General features: G+C 35.9%; 1 protein-coding gene and 1 pseudogene across 1 annotated transcript in view; one reads left to right on the forward strand and one right to left on the reverse strand.

The window, feature by feature from the left end:
• Positions 1–1,664: 1,664 nt before the first annotated feature.
• The window catches only part of Nars2 (asparaginyl-tRNA synthetase 2, mitochondrial), a 128,755-nt gene continuing 105,554 nt past the window's right edge, over positions 1,665–24,865 (forward strand). Inside the window, exons 1-5 of the mRNA XM_048787873.1 lie at positions 1,665–2,127; positions 5,415–5,524; positions 8,303–8,423; positions 12,776–12,916; positions 19,274–19,354. Of these exons, the coding sequence (XP_048643830.1) occupies positions 1,987–2,127; positions 5,415–5,524; positions 8,303–8,423; positions 12,776–12,916; positions 19,274–19,354 (594 nt within the window). The 5' untranslated portion in view covers positions 1,665–1,986. The remainder of the gene's footprint in view (positions 2,128–5,414; positions 5,525–8,302; positions 8,424–12,775; positions 12,917–19,273; positions 19,355–24,865) is intronic.
• Positions 11,502–11,662, reverse strand: LOC107135470 (annotated as a pseudogene).

A 24,865-nucleotide genomic window follows, 5' to 3' on the forward strand; every position in this document is an offset into this window, starting at 1 on the left:
GCAATGGGATGCACATCAATGTGGGGAACATGCCTTGTTTTCCAGGTTTTTAAATCAACCCACCAAAGGCATACTTATTTTGTTAAAGCCCATCACTCCAAAGGCAGTAAGTTTCCAACCTTTTCTTTTTTCAAGGTTCAAGAAGTGTTCAAGATATTTTCTAGTCTGTCTTGAGAACAGTTGTACAATACTTTATTTATTTTTATTTATTTTGTGGGACTGGAGATTAAACCCCGGGGAACTCTATCACTGAGCTACAACCCATCCTTCCTATTTTTATTTTGAGACAGGATTTCTCTAAGTTGCCAATGCTGGCCTTGAAGTTAAGATCCTCCTACCTCAGCCTCCTGGGTTGCTGGGATTATAGGCATGTACCATCACAACCTGCTGTACAATCCTTTTAAGCTATTTGTCCCCTTGACAACTTTAAAAAATTTTTTTTTTTAGTTGTAGATGGACACAATACCTTTGTTTTATTTATTATTTTTATGTGGTGCAGAGAGTTGAACCCAGTGCCTCACATGTGCTAGGCAAGCCCCATCTCTTAACAGCTTTTCCAGTTTATCTTTGGGCAGGAAATTTTCTTACTATCCATCTGGTAAAATTCTGATCCTTCTCAAAAATTCAGCTCATTTACCTCCTTCTATAGACTACCACTTCCACTCATTGCATTCATCTACATGTACTGGTTTATTTTGCAGTGATCTTTTTCTGGCCAGTCTCCCTTTCTAGACCATAAGCTTTCTAAGGGAGGGATCACTGTTTAATTTCCACCTTGAAATGACGTGTAGCATGATAGTTTAGTGCATAGAGTCAGGACTTTTGGGTTTAAATCTTGTATCACTGAACAGGTCATTTATTCTTTCTCTAAATTTTCTTATCTGTAAAATGCATATAACAGTGGCAACTTTGAGTAATTAGTTCTCACTTCTACCTTTTATTGTTTAACAAGGTAGAAACATTTTTCACGAGCTTCACTGAGTTATGGGGAAAATTATTTTTTGGTATAAATTTAGAATATAGCAGAATATATTAAAGGGTCATTGTTTTCCGATGAAACAGATGCAGATAACTGTGTTGGAAAAAGGAGAGACTCAAGATTCTGGCAGGCAACGCTTGTTATTTCTCCATTCTCTCTCCATCATCGTTACCCCCTCATATCTCCTCTGACTCCTGTATTCAAGGTCTCTTTAGTTCCTCTTAGTTACTTCCTTTCATACGACTACCTTCTTCAGAAAGCCATTTCTGATATCCAGCTTGGGTTCTGTAGGCACCTGATCACTCTTTTTCATAATTATCTATTTGGATGTCTGATACCACCCAACTGTGATTTGATCAGGGACAGTGTCTGATTTTCTTCTGAGTTCACAACTCAGGAACGAATGACACCCTCGGGTCACTACTCTCATAAATTAAGTCTTCTGGATGCTTTCCCTCTGCATCAGTCACTCCTTGCCTTTCAAGTGCTCTCAGTTTTCCTTGAAAGCTTTAGGAAAGAGACTCTGAGACTTCACCCCAGCTGCACTCCCTTGCCCAGTCTGAAAACGCCTACACCAGGTTCTGCCTTAGCTCCGCCCCATCTTGGCTCCTGACCCCGCCCTCACCTCCGCCCCGCCTCCTTAGTCGAGCACACAAGTACGCATGCTCCGTTTTAGCCCTTCTTAGCGTGATGACACAGGCGACGTTGACGTGGTAACGTAGGGCCAGTGGGAGCGTAGATTGCAGCGGAGGGGTGTACTTTTGCTAGTAGTGCGCGGCAGTGGGTCGCGTGGTCCGCCTAGGCGCGCGGTTTGGTTTCGGCACTTGCTGAGTGTGCCTGGAAGTGGGGAACAGAGACGGTCGTTGGGTAGAGTTGGGGGCTGCAGCGCCTGAGGACAGGGCTGCGGCCGTGTATAGGGGAACAGCTGAGAAGGAGGGCCCTTGCCGGCAGGATCCGAACCCGCTGTGGCCGGGGCTGGTCACGCGGTAACCTGGGGCGGCCGCGAGATGCTCGGGGCCCGGTGTCTGCTTCGAGCCCTGCGCTCCTGCTCCACTGCTCCCTGCCCCAGGCATAGGCCTTCCGCCAGACTGAGCGTACGGGACGCTCTCGGGTCCCAGAACGCGAGTGGGGAGCGCGTTAAAGTTCAGGTGGGTGTGGGGAAAGGGATTTTTCTTTCTTTCTTTAGGGACTTATGTGGCACATCCACACCTAGCATTACTTTGTGTTGTTGGGTCAGACAGAACGACCAGCAGAGAAAAGTTAGAAAGTATAGGTATAGCGCGAGTTCCTATTTCTCCATTTCCTCGGGTACCTGCCGTTACTTTTTGCAAAACTGCTCTAGTGACTGTGAACTTGGTTTTCAAGATACCTGTAAACTTGTTATTCATTCAGGAAAGTGTAAGCGAACAGGGAGGGCCCCTTTCTCTTTTTACATCTCATGATATCCGCGGGCATATAGTGGTTGCCTTGCCCTGGCCTCTTGAGGGGAGAAACTTTGTCTTACCTGACTTGATGTTGACGTGACTGGCAGTAAATATTCGTTCTAATAAATCGGGGCTTTGATTCAGCTTTTAGCCACCTTAGTGCCTAAAATTGGGCCTGCGTGTGATTTATGTTTAATAAATTAGGAGAAAGAGTGGAATGTAGCAGTTTGAAAGAGCCCTGGGGTGAAGGTGTGTAAGTTTAAATCTCTCCCACTAAGTAACTTGTTAATTATGAGCATGTTAAGCGCTTAAAACTTAAGTTTCTTTTTATGAAAACAGATAATAGTCCCTACTTTATGGGACTATAAAGAGTAGCCCACAGTCAATAAATGTTAGCCACTATTATTTCCTTCACTCCTTAAAAGAGCAGGTTAAGCAAGGTAGTTGACTGCTTTTCATTAGATTACTAAAACACATTGATAACAGTTATTTTGATATCATCATATATCCTTGCTGTTATTATGATCTGCTCCTCCATACATTTATTTGGGTTTCATATTCTTCCCGTGATCCAATTCAAAAAATTCCATGTATCAGTTAATTTAGAATGTATAAATGACACCTTTTGTGTGCTGGTCAAAAGAGAAATCAAAGATGGAAAGAACAGAATTTAGTGCTTACCATCTAATATGGTAGATATCAACCACTTGTGGATTCGAGCACTTGAAATGTGATGAGCCTGAATTGAGATATGTTGTAAGTTTAAAATACATAATAATTTTGAAGGACAAAAAAGATTGCAAAATCTCTATTTTTCTGTCTCTAAACACACATGCACACATGTGTGCATGTGTGTCTATGTATATACATCTGTGGGGCTTGTGTTTTTTGTTTATTTGTTTGCAGTACTGGGAATTCAACTCAGGGCTTCACACATGCTATGCAGGAACTCTACCACTGATACATCAACGGTTTTTAAAAAATTAATTTGCCCAGGTTGGCCTTGAACTTGTGATCCTCCTGCATCAGCCTCTTGAGTAGCAGGGATTACAGACAGACATGTGCCACCATGTTTGGCTTCAATATATTTAAATATTGATTTCATGTTGATAGTATTTTGGACATAATTGGTTAATAAAATAAAACTTGAAAATCACTAATGTGGCTCACATTATGTTTCTGCTGGACAGACCTAGTCTTCAGCAGTGTGATTAATATTAATGATCAATATAAGAAGCTATAAGAAAACAGAGATAGAATTCCTCCTATGAGTAGGTAAGGAAGAGTTCTTATATGGAGTGACATTTGAACTGTGTCCTGAAGGATGTATTCCCCAGATAGAATAATCTAGGATGGAGTGGAAATTGTACAAGGATGTGTCCCCCAAGCAGAGGAACTGGGAATGGGGTAGAAATAGCATTCCAGAAAAGTTCATTGAAAAGAACATAAACTTGAAGTAATAACTTGTATTTGAATCCCAGCTGAACTTGTGTTTTAACTTCTCTAAATGTTTCTTCATTTCAAAAAAAGATAATTATGGGGCTGGGGTTGTAGCTCAGTGGTAGAGTGCCTGCCCAGCACAGTGAGGCACTGGGTTCAATCCTCAGCACGACATAAAAATAAGTAAATAAAGGTATTATGTCCATCTACGACTAAAAATAAATTTAAAAAAGATAAATATAACCATGTCATTTACTTCTTGCGATAATTAAATAGCATAATATTTATAAAGAACTTTGCACATTAAAAAGTGCTTAATGAATGTTGAATCTTACTAACGAGTAAAAAAGAAGAGAGCAGTGCTTTGGAAAGTACTGTTGATTGAGCATGCCCAAAATGCAGGTGCCTTTGGGAAAGTGTGACGAGGTGAAGTACCTTGTGCATGAGGCGGTGACAATTTATACTATTCATTCTATGGAGCCCTCACAAAGATCAAGGGCTTTCTAATCAAATAGACTTGGGTTCAAGTCTAACTCTTACCAGCAATCTTCAACAAATTACTTTCTCTGAGTCTCAGTTTTCTTGCTTATAAAATGGGTATGACAATCCTTAGAGCTATTATGTGAAGGAATGAGACACTATATGGCGATAGTAAAACATTTGCAGAATTTCAGCTGTGTACTTGGCAATCACTTCAAAATAAGTAAACAGTTTTCTTTCCCTTAAAGCATTATGGATATGTAAGTAAGTGATAGAGAGCTTTAATAAAAGCATCTGTAGGTTATGGCTACAACAGAGAATGGTCAATAGTTTTTCTGGTTAGAATCAGCTCTTGTTTTTCCTAAGCATGAATGTCAACCTGTATTCATTTACTTTACATTTGTGGGACACTTCACAATTGTTTGGTGTCTACTAGAAAACTAGTTATTCCCTCCTAACTTCTATAGTAGTTAAATTTAATTTGGGCATATCTGAGAGAGCTGTTTTAGTGTTACTGGCCTACTTAAAAGCATCTCTCATACTCTGATGTACCTATCATTTAAATTAAGACTATCTTTGAATGTTTGTGTATTACTTAATATGTGTTCATAATGAGACATTTGGGGGAGTTTTTTTTGTTTGCTTTTTTGGTACTTTGTGAATGAATAAAAATCCTGTAAAGATATTTCTAGTCTATATTACATAATCTGGGAATTTGATAAAAGGGAAAAGGCACCAAGATGTAAACCTTGTTATTTGTCATTGTCATTAGAAAAGCCAATATTGAAGAGATTGGTTATATAAATTACATACATCAACTTGATAATATTTGGCAAAAGTTGAAAATGATGAGCTTCATTAACAAAACAGAACAAAAGGTAGAATGGCAAAGGGTGTATCTCCCTATAAGAAAAACCATTTAAAATTATTTGTGCATATTGGTAAACTGAAAGCAGTTCATTTTACGCAGCTGATAATGTTAAGGCAAGATTGATTTTTTTCTTTCATTTAGCTTTCTTTGTATGTATAAAGAAAATATAGAATGTTTTAAGTATTTTAAGCTCACATATAGAAATCTTTCTCTTCTTTAGGGATGGGTTCGATCAGTCCGATCCCAGAAGGAAGTCTTGTTCCTACATGTAAATGATGGGTCGTCTTTGGAAAGCCTTCAGGTTGTTGCCGATTCAAACTTTGACAATAGGTAAGTTAAGTTTTGAGTCCTTTGATTTTTTTTCTTCTTCTCTACTGTTCCCCGCTTCTCTAATCCAATATTCACATTGCCCCTTTGACCTATCTTCCTAAACACATCTATGAAAAATAGCTTTGAAGAAAGTCCAAGTACTTGGAGTCAGTATCCTTAGCTCAGGCTTCTGCTTCTCTAACATCTTCACATGCCTGTAACCCACCCCTCTACTTTCCATCAGTTTTCCTTCTCTTCTTGCAGCTCCTCTAAGCTGTTCTGCTCCTTTTTATATTCAGGCTTCTAGTCTTGTTGCCACTTCTGCCTAATAAACCTCTTCTTCCCTGTCTTTCCAATCCAGTTTAGCCATCATCATATGTTCCCACCCCTTGACTGTGGTAGGTGACTCTCTTTGGTCCCATACATTCTGTGCCCAGCTCTGTCCTGAAGTGTATTGTATCAGATGGTAATCAACTGAATTATTATTGGATTGCTTCTTTGACTAAGAACTCCTTGAAATTATGAATGATATTTCATTCGTTTTTGTGTTCTCAGCTTCTGGCACAGTGCTGACAAAGTTACCAATTATTGTTTGTTGGATAAATTGAAGAAATTTATATGATTTTGTTGTCGGATGTTAAAACTAACACAATTTTTTTTTTCCCCTAGTACTGGGGCCCACTACCACTGAGCTAAATACCTGACCTTTTTTTTTTTTTTTTTTGATACTAGGGATTGGACCCAGGGGAGCTTTACCACTGAGCTACATCCCCAGTCCTTTTTATTTTTTATTGTGAGACAGTGAGTTGCTGAGGGTCTCACTAAGTTTCTGAGACTGGCCTTGAACTTGTGATCCTCCTGCCTTAGCTTCCTGAATCACTGGAATTATAGGCATGTACCACTGCACCTGGCTTATTCCAAACCCTTTTTATTTATTTATTTTTATTTTGAGGCGAGGTCTAGTTAAGTTGCCTTGGCTGGCCTTGAATTTGCACTCTTCCTGCATCGGCTTCCCCAATAGCTTGGATTACAGGCATATGTCATGGTGCCCAACAAAACTAACATCATTTTCATGTTAGGGTATAAGTTATGAAGAATAGAATATTATACTAATTTGTTAAAATAAGAGTGCTTTGGTATTCCAAACATGGTTAGGATTAATTCCACATATTGAATAGGCTCATGGGTCTGAGACAATAAAATTGTTCGGATGTGAAAAGTTTGTAATTTTTTTGATAACATATATCAGTATGGCAATTAAATGGGTATGTCTAATAGTATCTAAATTTTAGAGATTCTGGAAGATGACTACCCACCTCTTTGAGATATTCTCAATGGCCCCCAGGAGAAAATTCATCATATCAATTAGTGCATATGTGAAGTCAGAGCGTCTTAAAACACTTTCAGATTTGGTGTAAGATTTATCAGGTTTTCTCTCCTTGATGTAATGGTGGACAATCTTAAGTTATATAAATTATATATGGATACATTTTAAAAGGAAACAGTGATTTTGCTGAGAAAGAAATCGGAAAAAACCATTTCATTCACAATGACCTTAAAAGATAAAATACTTGGGAATTGATCTAACCAAGGAGATGGAAGATCTCTACAATGAAAACTATAGAACACTGAAGAAAGAAATTGAAGATGACCTTAGAAGATGGAAAGACCTCTCTAGGTGGAGTAGAAGACCGAGATTGAGAAGGAGGAAGGAGGGATGGGAAAGGGGAGGAAATGCAGAATGATTTAACAAAATCACATATGTGCATATATAAATGTACCACAGGGAATTTGGTCTCTCTCTCTGTGTGGAAAGCACCAGTCAAGGATGGATAATAGATGAGCAAGGGGAAGATTTTAAAAAATAAATTTTAAAATATTAAATGTAGCCAGCAAACAAAACTCAGGAATTTCCTGATAAATTTAGTTTGATACAGTTTATTGTATTTATTGTATTATATTTTAATACAGTTTATTAAGGTTTTAATTTATTTTTAATAAAGTTTATCACAGCTTTTATAAGCATGCCCAGTCATCCACAATGCAGAGCCATACCAGAGCATTTATCATATTTATTGTAATTATGAAATGTTAGAACTGGAATAGATACATAATCACTTAGTTCACTCTCCTTCTTAATAGATAATTCTTAAAACAAATGAGTGTTCATCACTTTCTCTAAGAGTCATACAATAAATTTGTGGATAAACTTGCACTAGAACATAGACTTACTACCCTGAAGGTAGTCTGTGTGCTCAAGACCATCAGCTGGGTAAATTAAAGTAAATAAATTGATTAATTTTAAAAAATACATTGTAGAAAAAGTACATGTACTTTTAATTGTCTTAGAAATAGTCTCATGTAATTTTTACCTGGCTTTCCCAAGGATAACATGTTGCTATAGTATGTTCTCAAAACCAGGGAATTATCAACAGAACTACAGACCTGATTTGGATTTCATCAGACCTTACATGTAATCTACAATATGTTAAAAAGCATTTTGACCAACTTATATTTGATACAGATAATTATATAACTTCTTAATTCTAATTAGCTATATGTAAATCCTCAATTTCTTTATTCCCATTTAAAAATGTATGGAATTCATTTTTAAGATTTGGATATACCACAGAGCATCCATAAACTTTGAAGATTCTTTAACTCACTTGAAGGTAAGTACTCTATCATTGATGTTCTAATAGCAAGATTTATATTAAGACAGAAGTTATACTTAATAGCAAGATTTTTATTAAAAGAAAAGTTATATATAATAATATCTTGATTTCTTTGTTATTATAGAGAATTGACTTTTGGGAGTTCTGTAGAAGTCCTCGGGCAGCTGGTACAAAGCCCTTCCAAAAGGCAAAATGTGGAACTGAAGGCAGAAAAAATTGAAGTTATTGGAAATTGTGATGCCAAGGTATGCTTTTGTTCAGGCTATTTAGGCTTAATTTAAAATAATAACAATCTGTTTTAAGTGGGATTATTGGAAAGATGGTACTTAGAACATTTTTCAGTTATGCTTCCCTGATAATTGAAACAGGGCATAGATCCTGTAGAGATAGTAGTAAAAGTATTACAAAGATGACTTAGTCTTATTAGAGAGAGTTGAGCATTAATCTGTGCATCTTTAGTGCCTGTCACAGTTGAACCTCACAGTTTTTATAAGCATGTCTAGTCATCCACAATGCTGGATATAGCCCATACCAGAGCTACGAAGTCCAGTTCTTCAGTGGCATTTTAAAAGGAAACAGTGATTTTGCTGAGAAAGAAATTGGAAAAACCATTTTATTCATAATGACCTTAAAAGATAAAATACTTGGGAATTGATCTAACCAAGGAGATGGAAGATCTCTACAATGAAAACTATAGAACATTGAAGAAAGAAATTGAAGATGACCTTAGAAGATGGAAAGACCTCTCTAGGTGGAGTAGAAGACCGAGATTGAGAAGGAGGGAGGCGGGATGGGAAAGGGGAGGAAATGTTCAAATGTTACTATTGTCTACCATATTGGACAGCATAAGTAGAGAACATTCCCATTTTTCACAGAAAGTTCTACTGATAGTGCTGACCTGGAATGTTGTAGTGCTGAACAGACAAGAAATTCTATATTAATGCATGTTTATACCTGTTTTTGAAGACTCTGTTAGTGCTTTATATATATATATAAGCCTGGTAAAGAGGTTAGAGGGAATAAAATAAAAAGTCATCAATCCAGTTCTTTAAATTTACAAAGATGGAGAAAATAAGGCCCACCCTGGTAAAATTGGTGGCACATCTGAAATTTATTTTCTAGCTATTTGACTCCTCCTGTCTTTGCCATAATTACCTTCAAATGTTTAATATGCAAAAAAATGAGAAATTTTAAGAAAATTGCATCATTTAAATTCATTTTGGTATTTTAGAATAATAGGAAAAATTAAATGTAAGGAAGTAAGAAAGAAAATGGGCTAATTTTCTTTTAAAATGTCCTTCTGAATTATTTTCCAAGAAATTACAATTGAAAAATTGTGAAATAATTTAGAAATCGAGAGGAATTGAAAAGGTAAATATTTTTGCTTTTGCTTTCTTAGAAGGATCTATGATTATTAAAAATTTACTATGTGTTTTATTGTTCTTGAATTATTCTCCCTTGGCTTCTGTTGCTGTTGTTACCTTCTCCTTGCCTTGTTTTTCTTTCTTTTTTTCAAGTCACCAACTGTTTTATTAAGCAATTATTAGGACCAGAACTCTATAGCCATTAATTACATTACTAAGACTGTTTTTTAGCTGTTTTTCTTTGCATATGAGAATTTATACTTGAAAAAATATAGGCTTTATTGAATAAGATGTTTCTGAATTGTAAAAGTATTTTTTTTTTTTTTTAAATTTTTTTTAATATTTACTTTTTTCAAGTATCGGCGGACACAACATCTTTTTTTGTATGTGGTGCATGAGGATCGAACCCGGGCCGCACGCATGCCAGGCGAGCGCGCTACCGCTTGAGCCACATCCCCAGCCCCTGTAAAAGTATTTTTTATGCATGGTATACAAATGAGTTTATTTTAAACATAAATAAAATTGACAATAGTTTATGTTTGTAGTCAAATGCATTTGTGGAAAGGAATTATAATTCATCCAGAAAATTATTTAGGAGTTCTCCATTAGTATCTAGTTTAAATAATGAGATAAGACATTTTGTTTATGTATAAATTTAATTTCAGAGCCTTATTAAGTACTTTCTATCCCAAAGACACTTTTAAATAAACTTTTATAGGCAAAGAAACTCCATGATATTGTCAGATTTTTCTATATCAATTTTTTTGCATATGAATACCAAACTTTAATTTTAGCAAAATAAAGTTTAATGATTTAATGGCTTCTCTGAGTCTATAATGTTTACAAAGTAAAACTTTTAGGCAGGGTATGATTTTGTAAACTCTTTACCTGGAAGTAACTTAAAATTTTATGGCACTAAGCTAAATTTCTTTCAATAAACAAAGATTAATAACATATTTAACCACTTGGGAACACCTAGTTATCAATACAATTCAGATCTAGATAGGATAGTTTCCTTTTGAGGTAATCATATTTCTAAATTTCTGATTTGTTGTTTGTAAATCTCACTATCACAGGTTAAGCAAAGCTTATCAGAATGATGAACACTCACCTATTAGATACAGATATTTCCATGTTAGGGTTTCACTGGCATAACTGTATTTTTTATGTAAACTAAACCAGTCTTTTTAAGGAACTATCTATACAAAATAATCAAGGGTATGAAACAACCTCCAAGGAAACAAACTTTGGGTTCTTACAATTGCATGATGAGGAAAAAAATTGAGAAATGAACATTTTAAAATAACATGGACTACAATTAGTACTTTATGCTTTCCTCTAGGACTTCAAATGGAGATTACTCATAAAATAAAAATCAGACTTTTATAAACACTAAAATCTGTCATATATAGATTGGTAACAACTAAGCTTCTTTCTTATTCTCTCAATATAAATAATTAATGAATCAATAATTTTCTTCCTATTCTGAAAACCAAGACAATGCAGTTGATTTTAGATTTAGCATTTATGTTTTTTAAGAATCACTCAAACATATACAACACTAATACTTTCAGAGACTCATAGGAATATGAAAAAAAAAATTTAATTATCGCAGTTTTTACCTTTAGAGAGTTCTAAGACTTAAAAAGATGGTTTTCTTTTTCATCAATATAATAATAATGTATAGAAAAAAAGATGAGAGATTTTTGTTATGCAAGCAAATAATTGTGCTTCAGACTGGAATCATTTTTGAATATGTTGTTTTTCCTCTAATTACAACCAGCAAGAAGGCAGTTTTGTGAACTAAAATATCATCCCCATACTTTCAGACAATTCTTTTTTGTATGATGAAGCCTAAGCAATCCCTCTATAGACACAGCTCTTTGGTGCAGTTGAAATCTCTCTTTCACTACTCTTCTTCTGGTAGACACAGTGAAATCAGCTGTAGAAGTCTATATCTCAGGGGAAGGGAGTTCATGAATGGAGAGGCATACATCTCCTCTAAAGGCAGTTGTATCTGTGCAGTTTTCTTCTCAAGGCCAAATTAGCTGGTGTCTGTCTGTTGATAAGGAGACTCGTCATAAAAATTAAAAACACAAAATAATTTGTTGAAATCTCATTTTCCTGCCACACGCAAGTGGAGCAGTTGCTCTTAAAGTAAACAAAGCAATCTGTAAATAGTCTCTGCAATCTGTGTTTCTGTCCTCACATTCTAATGACAAACCTCAGAGAACTGCCAGCTGCATTTTCCAGAAAGGTTAATGATCACAGCAGACACAGTTACGGTACACTGTGCGGTGGTCAGAGACTCCCTCCTCCTTCCCTTCTTCAGTTCAGCGTCATTTAAAAAGTATTTAGGCTTTAGGGATTCTGAACCCCCAACAACCCCAGATATATTCCTGTGGCTACATTTTCTTCTTGGCAAGCATGTTTTACTTGTTTCTGCGTACTATAAAAATCAGTGTGTGCACCAGACCTAAAAAGATGAGACTAAAGCAGTGTGCATGTGTAGCTCTTATTCAGCTTTTGTATTATCTTTCTTTTGAGTCTTTGGTTTCTGTCTGAAAGGATATGACTTTTTAATCTTATAATATAAGTGTGGACATGGAGAAATATTTCAGGTTGGAGCCTTAAGTTCCTTTAAACCTTTTTTGTAGATTTTTAGTACTCTGCTAAATGAAAGATAGCTGTTGACTGTTCCTCATGTTCTTAGACCCAGTGACATGTTGATAAACAGTAATAAATTGGCACTACCTGATATGATTGTGGGTTTTCAAGACATTTGTGTGATTTTAAAATTGAACCCCAGCTGTGTGTGTACAATGGTAGAAAACGTAATCTTTAATATCTACAATATTCTGAACTCCTGTGTGCCAAACAGTGGATTGTTTTGCATAATTATATGCTTAACGTCTCTATTTGTAAGAAGTCACAGACAGCTAGTGGATAGAAACTTGGTAAATAATAGATAAGCCTCAGTGATATTAATTAATTTAGCTAATAAATACTAAAACTGGCTTCAAACCCACATCTCTCTGAATCCATCCCACCATTCTTCTACCTGGTAAAAATTATGTGGGCTATATAATCTGTTATATTAAAAAATAAAGGAGGAAAGCATCTTATTTTCTCTGAAGCGTTACTATTTAGGAAATGCTCTGGAAACTGGTTTTATAAAACAGGTTTTTTTGTTTGTTTGTTTAGCTTCTAATTTTTTCCTTATTTATTGGCAGGCATTCCCTATCAAATATAAAGAGAAGCATCCTCTGGAGTACATGAGACAATATCCTCACCTTAGGTGTAGGACTAACGCTCTGGGTTCTATATTGAGGGTTCGCAGTGAAGCCACAGCTGCTATTCATTCCTTTTTTAAGGTAAGGTACCCTACTTCCAGGTATTCTGTCTTGTGAAGAGGTTGGATAATTGTAACACTGGAACATTTTCCTGAAAGTTCTGTTAGTTGTTTGTTCCAAGTACCTTTATTTATTTGGTTCAGGATCAAATGTCACAGGTGTACATATATAGTTTAAGAGCTTATTAAGGAATAAATGCTGTAAATATTTAAAGTATATAATCTGATAAATTATGAACCTATGAAATCTTCACCACAACTGAGATGATGAGCATATCCATGACCTTGAAAGTTTATGTGTCTGTAACATCTTTATTTTATCTTCATTTTTAAATGATACTTTTTCTGGATACAGAATTCTACATTGACAGGTTTTTTTCTTTAAGTACTTCAAGGTTGCCATGATACGTCTTCTCATTTGCATTACTTCCAATGAGAAATCTGATGTCATACTTATCTTTAATCCTCGATGCACGCCTTGTCTTTTTTTCTTTGTCTGACTTTAAGATTTTTTCTTTATCATTGATGGTTTAGTCAGCTTTTTTTGCTACTGTGACTAAAAGACCTTACAAGAAAAATTTTAGAGGAGGAAAAGTTTACTTGGGGTTCACAGTTTCACAGGTCTTGGTCCATAGATGGCCAACTCCATTGCTCTTTGCCAGAGGTGAGGAAGAACATCATGGTAGAGGGTGTGGCAGAAGAAGGCAGTTCAGAACAGGACAATCAGGAAGCGAAGAGAGCTTTACTCATCAGAGAAAATATATATCCCAAAGGCTGTATATGTGACCAGTGACCTGTCTTCTCCAGCCACCACCCTACCTGCCTATAGTTACTACCCCATTAATCCACCTGAATGGGTAATGCACTGATTCAGTTAAGCCTATGCATAGCCCAATCTAAACTTTCTTGCATTGTCTCACATGTGAGTTTTTGGCGGACACCTCATATCTAAACCATAACAACTGTTTTGTTTTTTTTTATCAATTTGTGGATGTGCCTTGATGCAGTTTTCTTTGTTTTTCATTCAGGGTTTATTGAATTTCCTCGATCCTAAGTTTATCATCTTCATGAAGTTTTTTTTTTTTTTTTTTTTTTTAGCAGTATTGGTACAAATATTTTTCTGTTACTTTCCTCTTTTGGGAACTGAAATTATCCATATATTAGTGCATTGATGCTATCCATAGCCCACTGATGTACTTTTCTTTTTTTAAAATCCTTTTTTCCTGTGTTTATTTCTTTTGGATGTTTTCCCTCCCTTTTTGATGGTTTCTGTTGGTTTTTCTTTATGCTTACTAATCTTTTTTCCTATCCAGTGTATTTTTTTCATCTGAAACATTATACATTTCATATTTATTTTTATTTATTTATTTTTAAATATTTATTTTTTAGTTGTAGTTGGACACAATATCTTTATTTCACTTATTTATTTTTTTGTGGTGCTGAGGATCGAACCCAGGGTCTCACATGTGCGAGGCCAGCGTTCTACCGCTGAGCCACAACCCCAGCCCCTACGTTTCATATTTAGAATTCACTTTGGGCTTTTTTATTATTATTATTCCTTTTGTGTCTACTTAACTTTTTGAGCATATGGAATACAGTTTTAATTTGAAAACCGTTTTTATGTCCTTTTAATTTTAACATGTCAACTATGGGTCAGTTTTGATTGATGGATGGATTAGTTTCATGGCTTATATTTTCCTGTCTTTTTGCATATCTGCTGATTAATGCCAGACATAGTGAATTTTACTTTGGGTGCTGAATATTTATAAAGCTTCTTGAGCTTTGTTCTGGTATACAGTTGTTAGTTGAAAACTGTTGATCCTTTTGGGTCTGCTTCTGTTTTTTGTTTAGCAGGTTTGGAACAGTGTTTAGTCTAGTACTAAGTATTTCCTGCTACAAAGTACTATACCTAGTGCCTTATGAACTGAGTTTTTCTAATCTGGCTTGTGAGAACATCCAGCCAGCATGTAAACACTGTGTGCTGTTCCCTCTAATTTTTTCAGTTCTTTCCCCAATTTTGGATAGTTTCCTCCATGTAGGCACTCATCAGTTCTCTACCTAATACTCCTGGGTGACCCTCTGCAGATCTCTGGAGTTCTCTGTCCAGTTCTCTCTTCTTTGATACTATGTCCCATGAACTTCAGCCACATTGGTCTCAACTGTCTCTCCTTGAATTAGGGAGTCTTCTGGGCTTTACCTTATCACTGTCTCTCTATGCTGTGACCTGAAAAGAGCTCAGTATCATAAGCTGGCTGACTGGTAGGGCTCAACATTCGCTTCCCATCCCTTAGAGATCAGTATCTTTTTTTTTTTAATATTTATTTTTTTAGTTGTACACAATACCTTTATTTTGTTTATTTATTTTTATGTGGTGCTGAGGATAGAACCCAGGGCCTCGCATGTGCTAGGCAAGCGCTCTACCACTGAGCCACAACCCCAACCCCAGATCAGTATCTTTTATTGTCTTATATCCACTATCGTGAACATCATTGTTTCATCTGGGTTGCTTTTTATTTTTATTGTTTTTTTTTTTTTTTTTTTTTTTTTTTTTTTGCTTTATGATTGTTTCAAGTGGGAAAGTGAATTCAATTCCTGTTTCTCCATCTTGGTCACAGCTTCCCCTGAGCTATATCCAAATTCATGCAGTCCCAGTCCAGCTGTAGCTCACCAAGAGAGTTCATGCTCTTTAAAAAGCTCCATCAGCTGGGCACAGTGGTGCAAGTCTAAGTTTAAGGTCAGCCTCAGCAATTTAACGAGGCCCTAGCAATTTAATGAGACTCTATCTCAAAATCAAGAAATAAAGCTGGCCCAGTGGCGCATGCCTGTAATCCCAGCAGTTGGGGAGGCTGAGATGGGAGGATCAAGAGTCCAAAGCCAGCCTCAGCAAGGGCAAGGCGTTAAGCAACTCAGAGAGACCCTGTCTCTAAATAAAATATAAAATAGGGCTGGGGATGTGGCTCAGTGCCTGAGTGCCCCTGAGTTCAATTCCTAGTACCAAAAACAAATACATAAAAGTTAAGAATAAGAAGCTCCATCAGAGTTAATTTCTGTTGAAACTGACAAAGAACACCATGCCTTTAAGGCACCTACTTAAAGAAAAATAAATCACATTATACAATGTTATCCCATTGTAATTTGAAAGAGTCTGTTTACATATGCTCTCAGACTTTCTTATGCAACTTCCATATGGCTTTTCAGTAGTGCTTGAACCACACAAACATAAAATCTGTTCAGATCTAAAAATATAGTGTTTCAACAGTTGATAAAGATTTCAACAGTTGATAAAGTGGACCTGCTTTAATACTGAAACAATTTTATGGATTTTTTTGGCCACAAGGTGGTAGTATTGGCAATCCATTGACAAGTTAGACTTCACCTCCTTCATACATTTCTTTATTACTTGAAGCCTTAACAGATATGCAAATAATTAAATAAGAGGATAAACTAGAAAATGTAAAGTAAGAAAAGTGCTTGAAAATAATTTGAATTTTAACACTATTGGTGATAGTTATAAAGGTAGATACTTTTTGAGTGCTATAAATGCATTTTTTAATTGTCATGCCCTGAAAAATACAATCCTGATACGTCATTCTATGTTATCCACTTGTATGTGAGACATTTAGGATTGACTTGTTTAAAGTGGTCACTTGTAGCGCTCTAGGACATATAAAATAATAATTACATATCATCTATTTGGTACAGTTTCTTCTACTTTAAATTCTCTAAAAGATGTTAAGCTTTAAAATGTAAAATTTTCATACATTTCAAATTTATCAATAAAAATTGAGAAATGTAGGAAGAAATAGAAACTTGAGAGGTACTTTAAGTTAGGATGTTTTGAAAATCTAGAGTTATCTTTTGGTTTTAGTATTGAAAATATTTTGTATATAACTTGGTTTGCTCATAAAATTGACACACATGCCGTGTGCTAAAACTTGGCTGTCTATGGTCCTCAAAATGTGTCATTTAGAAGAGCCAAATTTTTCAAATAACTGAAGTTTTTCTCTTTGGGCCCATTTTTTTCTAAGTGTTCCTAGAATGGATTGTACGCTTGCATGTCTTTTTCAAATGAAGCAGTAAAAGACTGCTGTGCCTTTCAGGGCTTGTCTCCTCTGGATGGCAGTCCTTCAGAGCCTGCCATGGAGTGGAGTGGTTTTAAATCCCTATGTTGGATGGCCTGTGTATTGGAGTGCCTGTGACTGCTTTTTATGTTTTTTTTTTTTTTTATGGTTTTTTTTGGACTCCTCTTGCTGTTGATTTTTGTTGCCAGTGGCATGCTAGTGTCTAGCAATTACTGTCACATTTCTGTTGATGGTGATTAAATAATGATATTTATTTCAGTTAAGTGTAAAGGGAAAATATCCACTAGTTTTCTGAGTGATGTGTATGGGCCTTAGTATGTGAATTTTGTAGTTTTTGGATACTCAGAACCTTCTAAAATACCTGTTTCTAGAATGTGTATCAAATTGTTTCAATCTGGAGGTGGCAGGTGGAGTCTAACAATTGGGTAAAGCATTTACTTCCACTTTTGGCTCCTTTTCTGGCCCTCATACCTCCATTTAGAAACCCCTTTGCTCTGGGGTGGTATAAGTACCTAATACTGGTAGCCTCTCTAGAGCGGATACTGACAGCATTCCTCCTTTCCTTGCACTTGACTTTCATTTTATCTGTTTTTGCTCCCACTTTCTCTTTTTTGGACTTTGTGTACACTGCTTTATTGTTCTTCCTTTGTATTCTATGTATAGCTCTTTGGTAATGTTAGAGACGTCGATAAGCTTTGCTAGCAGCATTAAAGCTTAAAAAGCTATAGTGACCCATTTTGTAAAGGTTTGACGTTAAGTATTAAAAATGGTTCCTACTCCTGTGTGACTTTTGTTTTGAATCCCATAATTATTGACCTCAGGTTTACAGTGCTGTTCCTGGTGGCATTTGACCAGTTCTAACTTTGATAATTACATTCAGCCATTAAATTTTCTCCTCTCGCTCTACCTCCCCTTCCCCACCCTCATTTCCTTTGAATTTTTCACTTCCTTTCTTTGTTTACTCCACTCATGCTCATAGTTGCTTACATTCATGTGGAATAAATGATTCATGTTCATAATTCTTGGCTCCTAGGAGATAAAAATTTTATGAAGTAATGTTATTGATTGTATTTCCATGGTTCTCTATAATGTGCTCTGTGCAGCACTTCTAGGCACATTGCTCTCAGGTTAAGTACATATTTGAATACTTTCTGGGGCTTAATTTATAGCTTGACTATTTAATCAGCCTATATCATAAGTCATTGGCTAAATATAATTATAATTATAAAAGTTCATATTTGGGAGATCCCTGACAATGCCTGGAGATGTTATATTCTACTGGTGATAGGCAGAATTTAGCATAGATGTGAGTGTATTGTATTGATTTCAAAGCTAGAATTTTGCGTTAAACACATGCTATTCTGGCTTTGTATTACAAATTTATTTTTAGCTACCTTCTACATCTATACTGACTATAACCTTTGCCTTCATACATAGTCACAATGAAAGAAGTGTAGCCTTGAAGTTGATGGGTTATTTCAGTCCTACTAGCAACAGCTTTTGTGGTTTACTAATGGAAATAGTCTCAGTTTTGATCGGAAGAACTGCCGTTGGGCGCCTTGGTGATGGATGGACTTGATGCTGCTCAGAATACTCTTCAGGCCAAGGAAGTACACTGTCTGTGCTGCATGCAGTGCATTGTGCCATAGATCGAATGACAGAGACTTCCCACTAGTCATTTCTGCCTCTCTTGCTGTGCATTTCTTTAGTCCCTATTAGCCTTAATTTTTCTTTTTGATGGTTTATCACAGTTGAGGTTTTATTCCCACATAACTGAACTTCATATTGATCGCTTTGTATTCCCTGAATACAGGCAGCATTGCTATGCATTAACCTTGGTTGAGTGTGTGTGTGTGTGTGTGTGTGTGTGCGCGCGCGCACATGCGTGCATGTACATGTGTGTTTGTTGAACCATCACCAGTAACTTAGAGAAGTAGAAAATGGAGGGAATAGCAATACAGAGCCTGGGCGCGGGGTTACAACCTTGGCTTAGCCACTGACTATTTATGTGGCTTTTGGCAATTTACTAAATCTCTCAGGGACTCAGCTTTCTTATCTTTGAAATAAAGATATTGGAGAACTTAATTTCTAAGTCTGTTCCAAATCGAAAAAATTTTGTGCTTCTGTGCATAGTAAAATACTCAACCATCTTTCAATAACCTCATATTTGGAAGGTTGGGGGGATTTGATGTGGCATTCTCAGAGTTCCATTTTAATAGTATAACAACACAGTGTATATTCTTGGAATTTTTTCATGTGCAGACATCTTGAAAAGAGTGTTTTTCTTTTCCTTCCAGAACAGTGGTTTTGTGCACATTCATACTCCAATAATTACATCCAATGACTGTGAGGGGGCTGGAGAGCTTTTCCGAGTTGAGGTGAGTTCTATTTCCCATCTTGGAAAAATATTGTTGTTTGATATTTTTCTCCTGAGGGTTTGTTTCAATTTATTTATTTATTTGTTTGTTTGCTTACTTACTTATTTATTTATTTTTGTAGTGCTGGGGATTTTGCATTTGAGGCAAGCACTCTACCAACTGAGCTATATCCCTAACCCCATTTTAAATTTAATAAGACCATAGGTAGCACCTGAAATTGATTGTAGTAATTCTTAATATTCATTACAACTGCTCTGACTCCCTATCCTACTAGCCATATTACTAATACTGTGACTCCTTTTAGAGTAAATTTTTAATTTAGTACTCTACTTGCTTTCCTTAAGCCACTGAAATGGTTAATTAGAGAAATTTAGAGATTAATAAGGATTATAAGATATTCTGCAAATTCAACCATCAGTTGATGCTTGAACATAAATCATGTTTTTAAAGATGGATAAAAGGGCTGGAGTTGTGGCTCAGCAGTAGAATGCTCACCTAGCATATATGAGGCACCAGGTTCCATCCTCAGCACCACATATAAATAAATAAAATGAAGGTATTGTGTCCACTTACAGCTAAAAAAAGTATTTAAAAAGATGAATAAAATAGAAAAGTATACATACAAATATCATTTTCTTTTTCAGATTCTTTTTAAAAAATTACATTTTCATAAGAAATGATTTGTGTATATACCCCATTAAGGTTTTTAGTTTAATTCTTTGTTTAACAACCATTTTTGGATTTCCTACTATGTGTCAGGTACTGTCAGCCTGCCCTTCTTGCAGGAAAAAAAAAATTTCCAACTTTTCTTATAGTCAGTTGAAAGCCTTTCATTTATTAGTTTTACAGCTGAAAAAGTCATTAGCTAGTCAAATACTGATAGACAAAGAGAACTAAATTGATGAGTTGTGCTTTTTGTATTTTATTTATTTGCTGAATTCTTTAACTCTAGTAAATATCAAGGTGGTTCTTTAAACATTCGGTTGATTTTATTAGCTGACAAGATGTGTATATAACTGCTTTCTCAGTTTTAGGGCTTTCTGGCCCTTGATAACCATGCTTTCTCTTTATATTTTTGAACAAAGTTTTCATTGGAAAAAGTTGTCCTGATGTATTAAAGTCATTATTATTAGGAATAGTAATCAAATGTTGTCTTTCTTCATACTTGAAGAAATCTGGATGGTAGTAAACCTTCTGGAAAAAGCAGAATTAAAAAACCTGTTGAATGTTTAAAGTGGAAGTGTTAGCATCCATATATGAGTTCAAAGAAGTTAGCAAATGACAAAATAATAGTGTATTCTAAAAAACATTCTTTTCTAGGTGTTTATTTTCTCTTTGTGAATATTGAAGGGAAGAAAAATTACTTAACCTTAAATGCATTTCATGATCCTTTTATCTAAACTATGGAATGTTAAAAAACAGAGAAGCAAAAGTATAATTTCAAGGAGTTTTTACAAATAATAAGGGAATTTTAAAAGAGACCCAAATTAAACAAACTTAAATAATGATAAATTGGGAGATAATTTCTATACTACCAGGAAAATCTAAGTAGATCTGAGTGATTACAGTCTGTGTATTTTGGTTGCTAAACAACCAAAGGAAAGTTACTGCATAAATATGAATAGGAAGAGGAAAAAAATGTATTTCTAAAGCTAAATAAATGAAAAATGAAGTTCATATCATTTCAGGGCCAGAGAGAGGAATTTTACATAATGGAATTAGAGTACTAGAAAAGACATGCTCTTGAATTCATTGATCCTACTATAGTCAGCATCTGTGACTTTTGTGTTATGTATGGCCTGCTATCTTTGTTGCTTTCAGAAGTTCAGATACCAAGACTCACCTTTTGCTCTGCCTTTGTAAGCAGTATTTTTTCTTATTTTCACCTCATACACCTTACACACCTGTGTTCTTACAAGATTCATTCTTAATTTCCTCCTGGCTCCTAGTAGAGGCATAGGGGTATGAATGTTGGCAACCACTTTTAGGGAAGTGGGTCTGAAGAAGTGGAACTTTTGTATTTAAATTCTTGAATTCTTGCTTCTCTACCAGGTGTGGTGGTGCACAATTGTAATACCAGCTATTTGGAAGGCTGAGGCAGGTTCAAGGCCAGTCTGGACAATTTAGCAAGAAGACCCTGTCTCAAAAAGAGCTGGGGACATAGTTTAGTGGTTGAGTGTCCTGGGTTCAATCCCCAGTAACACCCCGCCTCAAAAAAAAAAAAAAAAAAAAAAAAATCTTGCTTCATTTAACAGCCTTCTTTTTTCCTGTGACAGCATTGAAGTGTCAGTAATCATTTTTAAGATAAAAATGGCTAATAGAAATTTAGGTTTGAGGGTATCAGTAAGAGGTGACCTTAAAACCTTAAAAAGTATAGTAAGAACTTAAACTTCTAATACTCTTATTGAGAACTGAATATATGCCTTATCATTTTTGTTTTCTTTTCCACATTTCCTCATTTACGACTGTGGATATTAAGATTTGGGGACCACTGAGTAGATGTAAGAAGTCACATTCAAGGCATTTATTTGTTTTTCAGCAGACATTTGATACCTCTGTGTTCAAGTGCTATGCTAAATGTTATGAGGGATAGAAAGACGTAATTGAGGTTCTGGCCTATAAACCTGCTGACTTGGCAGGATTTGATAAAGTAAGGAACATGCTTTTTTTTTTTTAATCCTTGATATTATTTATCATGCATTTATTATTTGTATACTTTTTCCTCTTTGTCTTAAGGTCCTAGCTGAGTTTCCAAAATTATGATTGGTTTTTACAATCCTGAAGCAACTATAGACTGTTCCCAACTTAGGATACTTCAACTTACTGATTTTTTAATGTCATGATGGTACAAAAATGATAGGCATTCAGCAGAAACCATACATTGGTTTTGGTTTTGTGGTGCTGGGAATCGAACACTGAGCTACTATTCTCCAGCACAGAAACCATACTTTGAATTTTGATCTTTTTCCCAGGCTGTCAATACTTGATACGAATACTCTCTCATGATGTTGGGCAGCAGCTGCAAGCCACAGTTTCCTGTCAGCCACACGATCTTGGGGATAAACAACGATACTCTACAATGTACTATGTGGCTCAGCTGTGATGTTCAGTGTATTAGGAGCATTGAATACATTTTCAATTTATGGTATCTTCAATTTATGATGGGTTTATCAGAGTGAAATGCCATCAGAAATTCAGACATATCTGTAATTTGTTTCTGAGAAGATACAAGAGAAGGCAAGAATTAGAGCTGTGGCAGATTAGAAGTTGATGAGGAATAGGTGAGACTATATATATTTGAGGTTACAGTATTACCAATTATAAATGATATGACATCTATAGCAAAATATTGTCAGGGAGAATTGAGTTGGTCAGAAAAATCTTCAAAATGAACATGTGATTTAACTATATCTTAGGAAAGGTATTCCCAGTAAGGGGAACAATGTGAGAAGAATTGGAAAGTTAAGTTGAGCTGAAGGGGTTTTATTAGACTCTGAGTGAACAGATTTGAAGGTTCATATTGGCAAATTATAGAAAATAAAGGTGGCTAGCTTTAAGAATGAGGTTATGGAGCAGTTTGGGTTTTTTTGTTGTTGTTGTTGTTGTTAGTTGGTTGGTTGGTTGGTTGTTGTTTAAGGAAAAAAATGTTTTGAGACATGTTTTACATACTATGACAGTTACCTACTTATATCTATACCACTCCCTAGTTTTTAGTATATCCAGAAAGTGGTGCAGCCATTCACCACTTTCTAACTTGAAGGCATTTTCATCACTCCGAAATAAGCCAATGTATTTATTAGCAGTCTCTTCTCATTCTTACTCCCAGCTCTGACCACAATGCTACTTTCTATAGATTTGCCTCTTCTGGAACACCTCATATAAAGGGATTCATATGACATATGGTCTTTTGCATCTGACATCTCTGATTTAACACAGTTTTTGAGGTTCATCCATGTTGTATATGTGTCCTTTCTTCATTCCTTTCTATATCAAACTGGTATTTCATTGTGGGGATGTACTATTTTTTTAATCCATTTATCAGTTAATGGACATTTGTGGTGTACTACTGCTGAGAACATTTATGAAAAGATTCTATGGATGGAGATAAACATTATCTCGTTTGTTTTGGAAGAAATTTAGGGGTAATATGGTAACTGTGTTCAACATTTTGAAAAATTTCCAAACTATTTTCCAAGGAGGCTATACCATTTTACATTCCCACCAGCAGCATATGAGGGTTCTAATTTTGTTGTATCATTGCTTATGCTTGTTATTTTTTATGTCTTTGATTTATAGTAATCCTAATGAATGCAAAGTGGTATCCCATTGTGGTTTTGATTTGCATTTGCCTAATGACTAAGGGTGTTGAGCATCTTTTCACATTGACCATTTATATATCTTCTTTGGAGAAATATCCAAGTACTTTGCCCATTTTTTAAATTGGGTCCTTTGTCTTTTTGTTGTTGATTGAGTCACAGGAATACTTTTATGTATTGAACATACAAGTCTTCCCAACCCTCAGCAGTGTAAAGGCTGTGATGTTGCCCTCAGGCACAGGCTTGGTGTACCCACAATCGCCCAGAGATGGCACTTCTTTGGACAGGGTTTCCTTTGGCTGTTTCTTCCCCTGACCACATGTAGTGTGATTGCTCCAATGTTTTAACAGTGTCCTAGAGCATAAACTTTATCTCAAACTGGATCCAGTCAATTTCAAACTCCTTTAAGGGGATAGTTTTCAAAATCAGTGTGTGAGATTTATTGTGACCTTGAAAGGGCTCTTCTAGCTTTTCCAGTATGTCTCTGGCACACCAATAGATCTACAGTTTAACCTTTATCTCCAACGGATCTGCCAATCTCTGATTACCTTTTACCAAATCACCAGTGTTGGAGAGAACCCTTCAGTTAGAGAAGTTTTCCACACTCTTTTGCAAATAAAGTCAGTGCCTTTGAGGAGGGATCCAACCTCTATTTTATGGCCTGATACCCTGCCCAGGCAAAATCTTAGAGCCAGAGCTCTAATGCTAGAAGCATGGACAGTGGATGATTCTCTGCGTGACATCTTGATTTAGAAGCTGAATACTCAGTGGAGGGGGTGACAGCAGCCCCAGGTCTCCTGGGCTTGCCTCTGCTGACCTGGAAACCATATCCCATGCATGGTCTGGGGACAGAGCCTTCCACCTGGGATTGGCTTAAACAGAACCTTTGTTCTTGGCTATATCATCCTGGAGTGGAGTTTCTGTCATGCCATGCTGTGAGGGGATTAGGAGGGAATGGGCTCTGGCTCAAACAAAGCAGACACCTTAGTCCTTATCAAGTTTTAGTAGATTTTCCTGAATAGATATTTCTTTATTTACTGCATGCTTTTAGGATCATGGCCAGAGAATTTAAATGTCTGTTGTTGTTGTTACTGTTCATTTTTACCAGTTTCACAGAGGAATGGGTCTGAGAAGCTTCCCACACAAACATACCAGAAATTAATGGGTCAGTTTTTGAGCCGGGTGAGGTGGCACA

Source organism: Marmota marmota, unplaced genomic scaffold (genome assembly GCF_001458135.2).
Source record: "Marmota marmota marmota unplaced genomic scaffold, marMar, whole genome shotgun sequence".
Classification (NCBI taxonomy): Eukaryota; Metazoa; Chordata; class Mammalia; order Rodentia; family Sciuridae; genus Marmota; species Marmota marmota.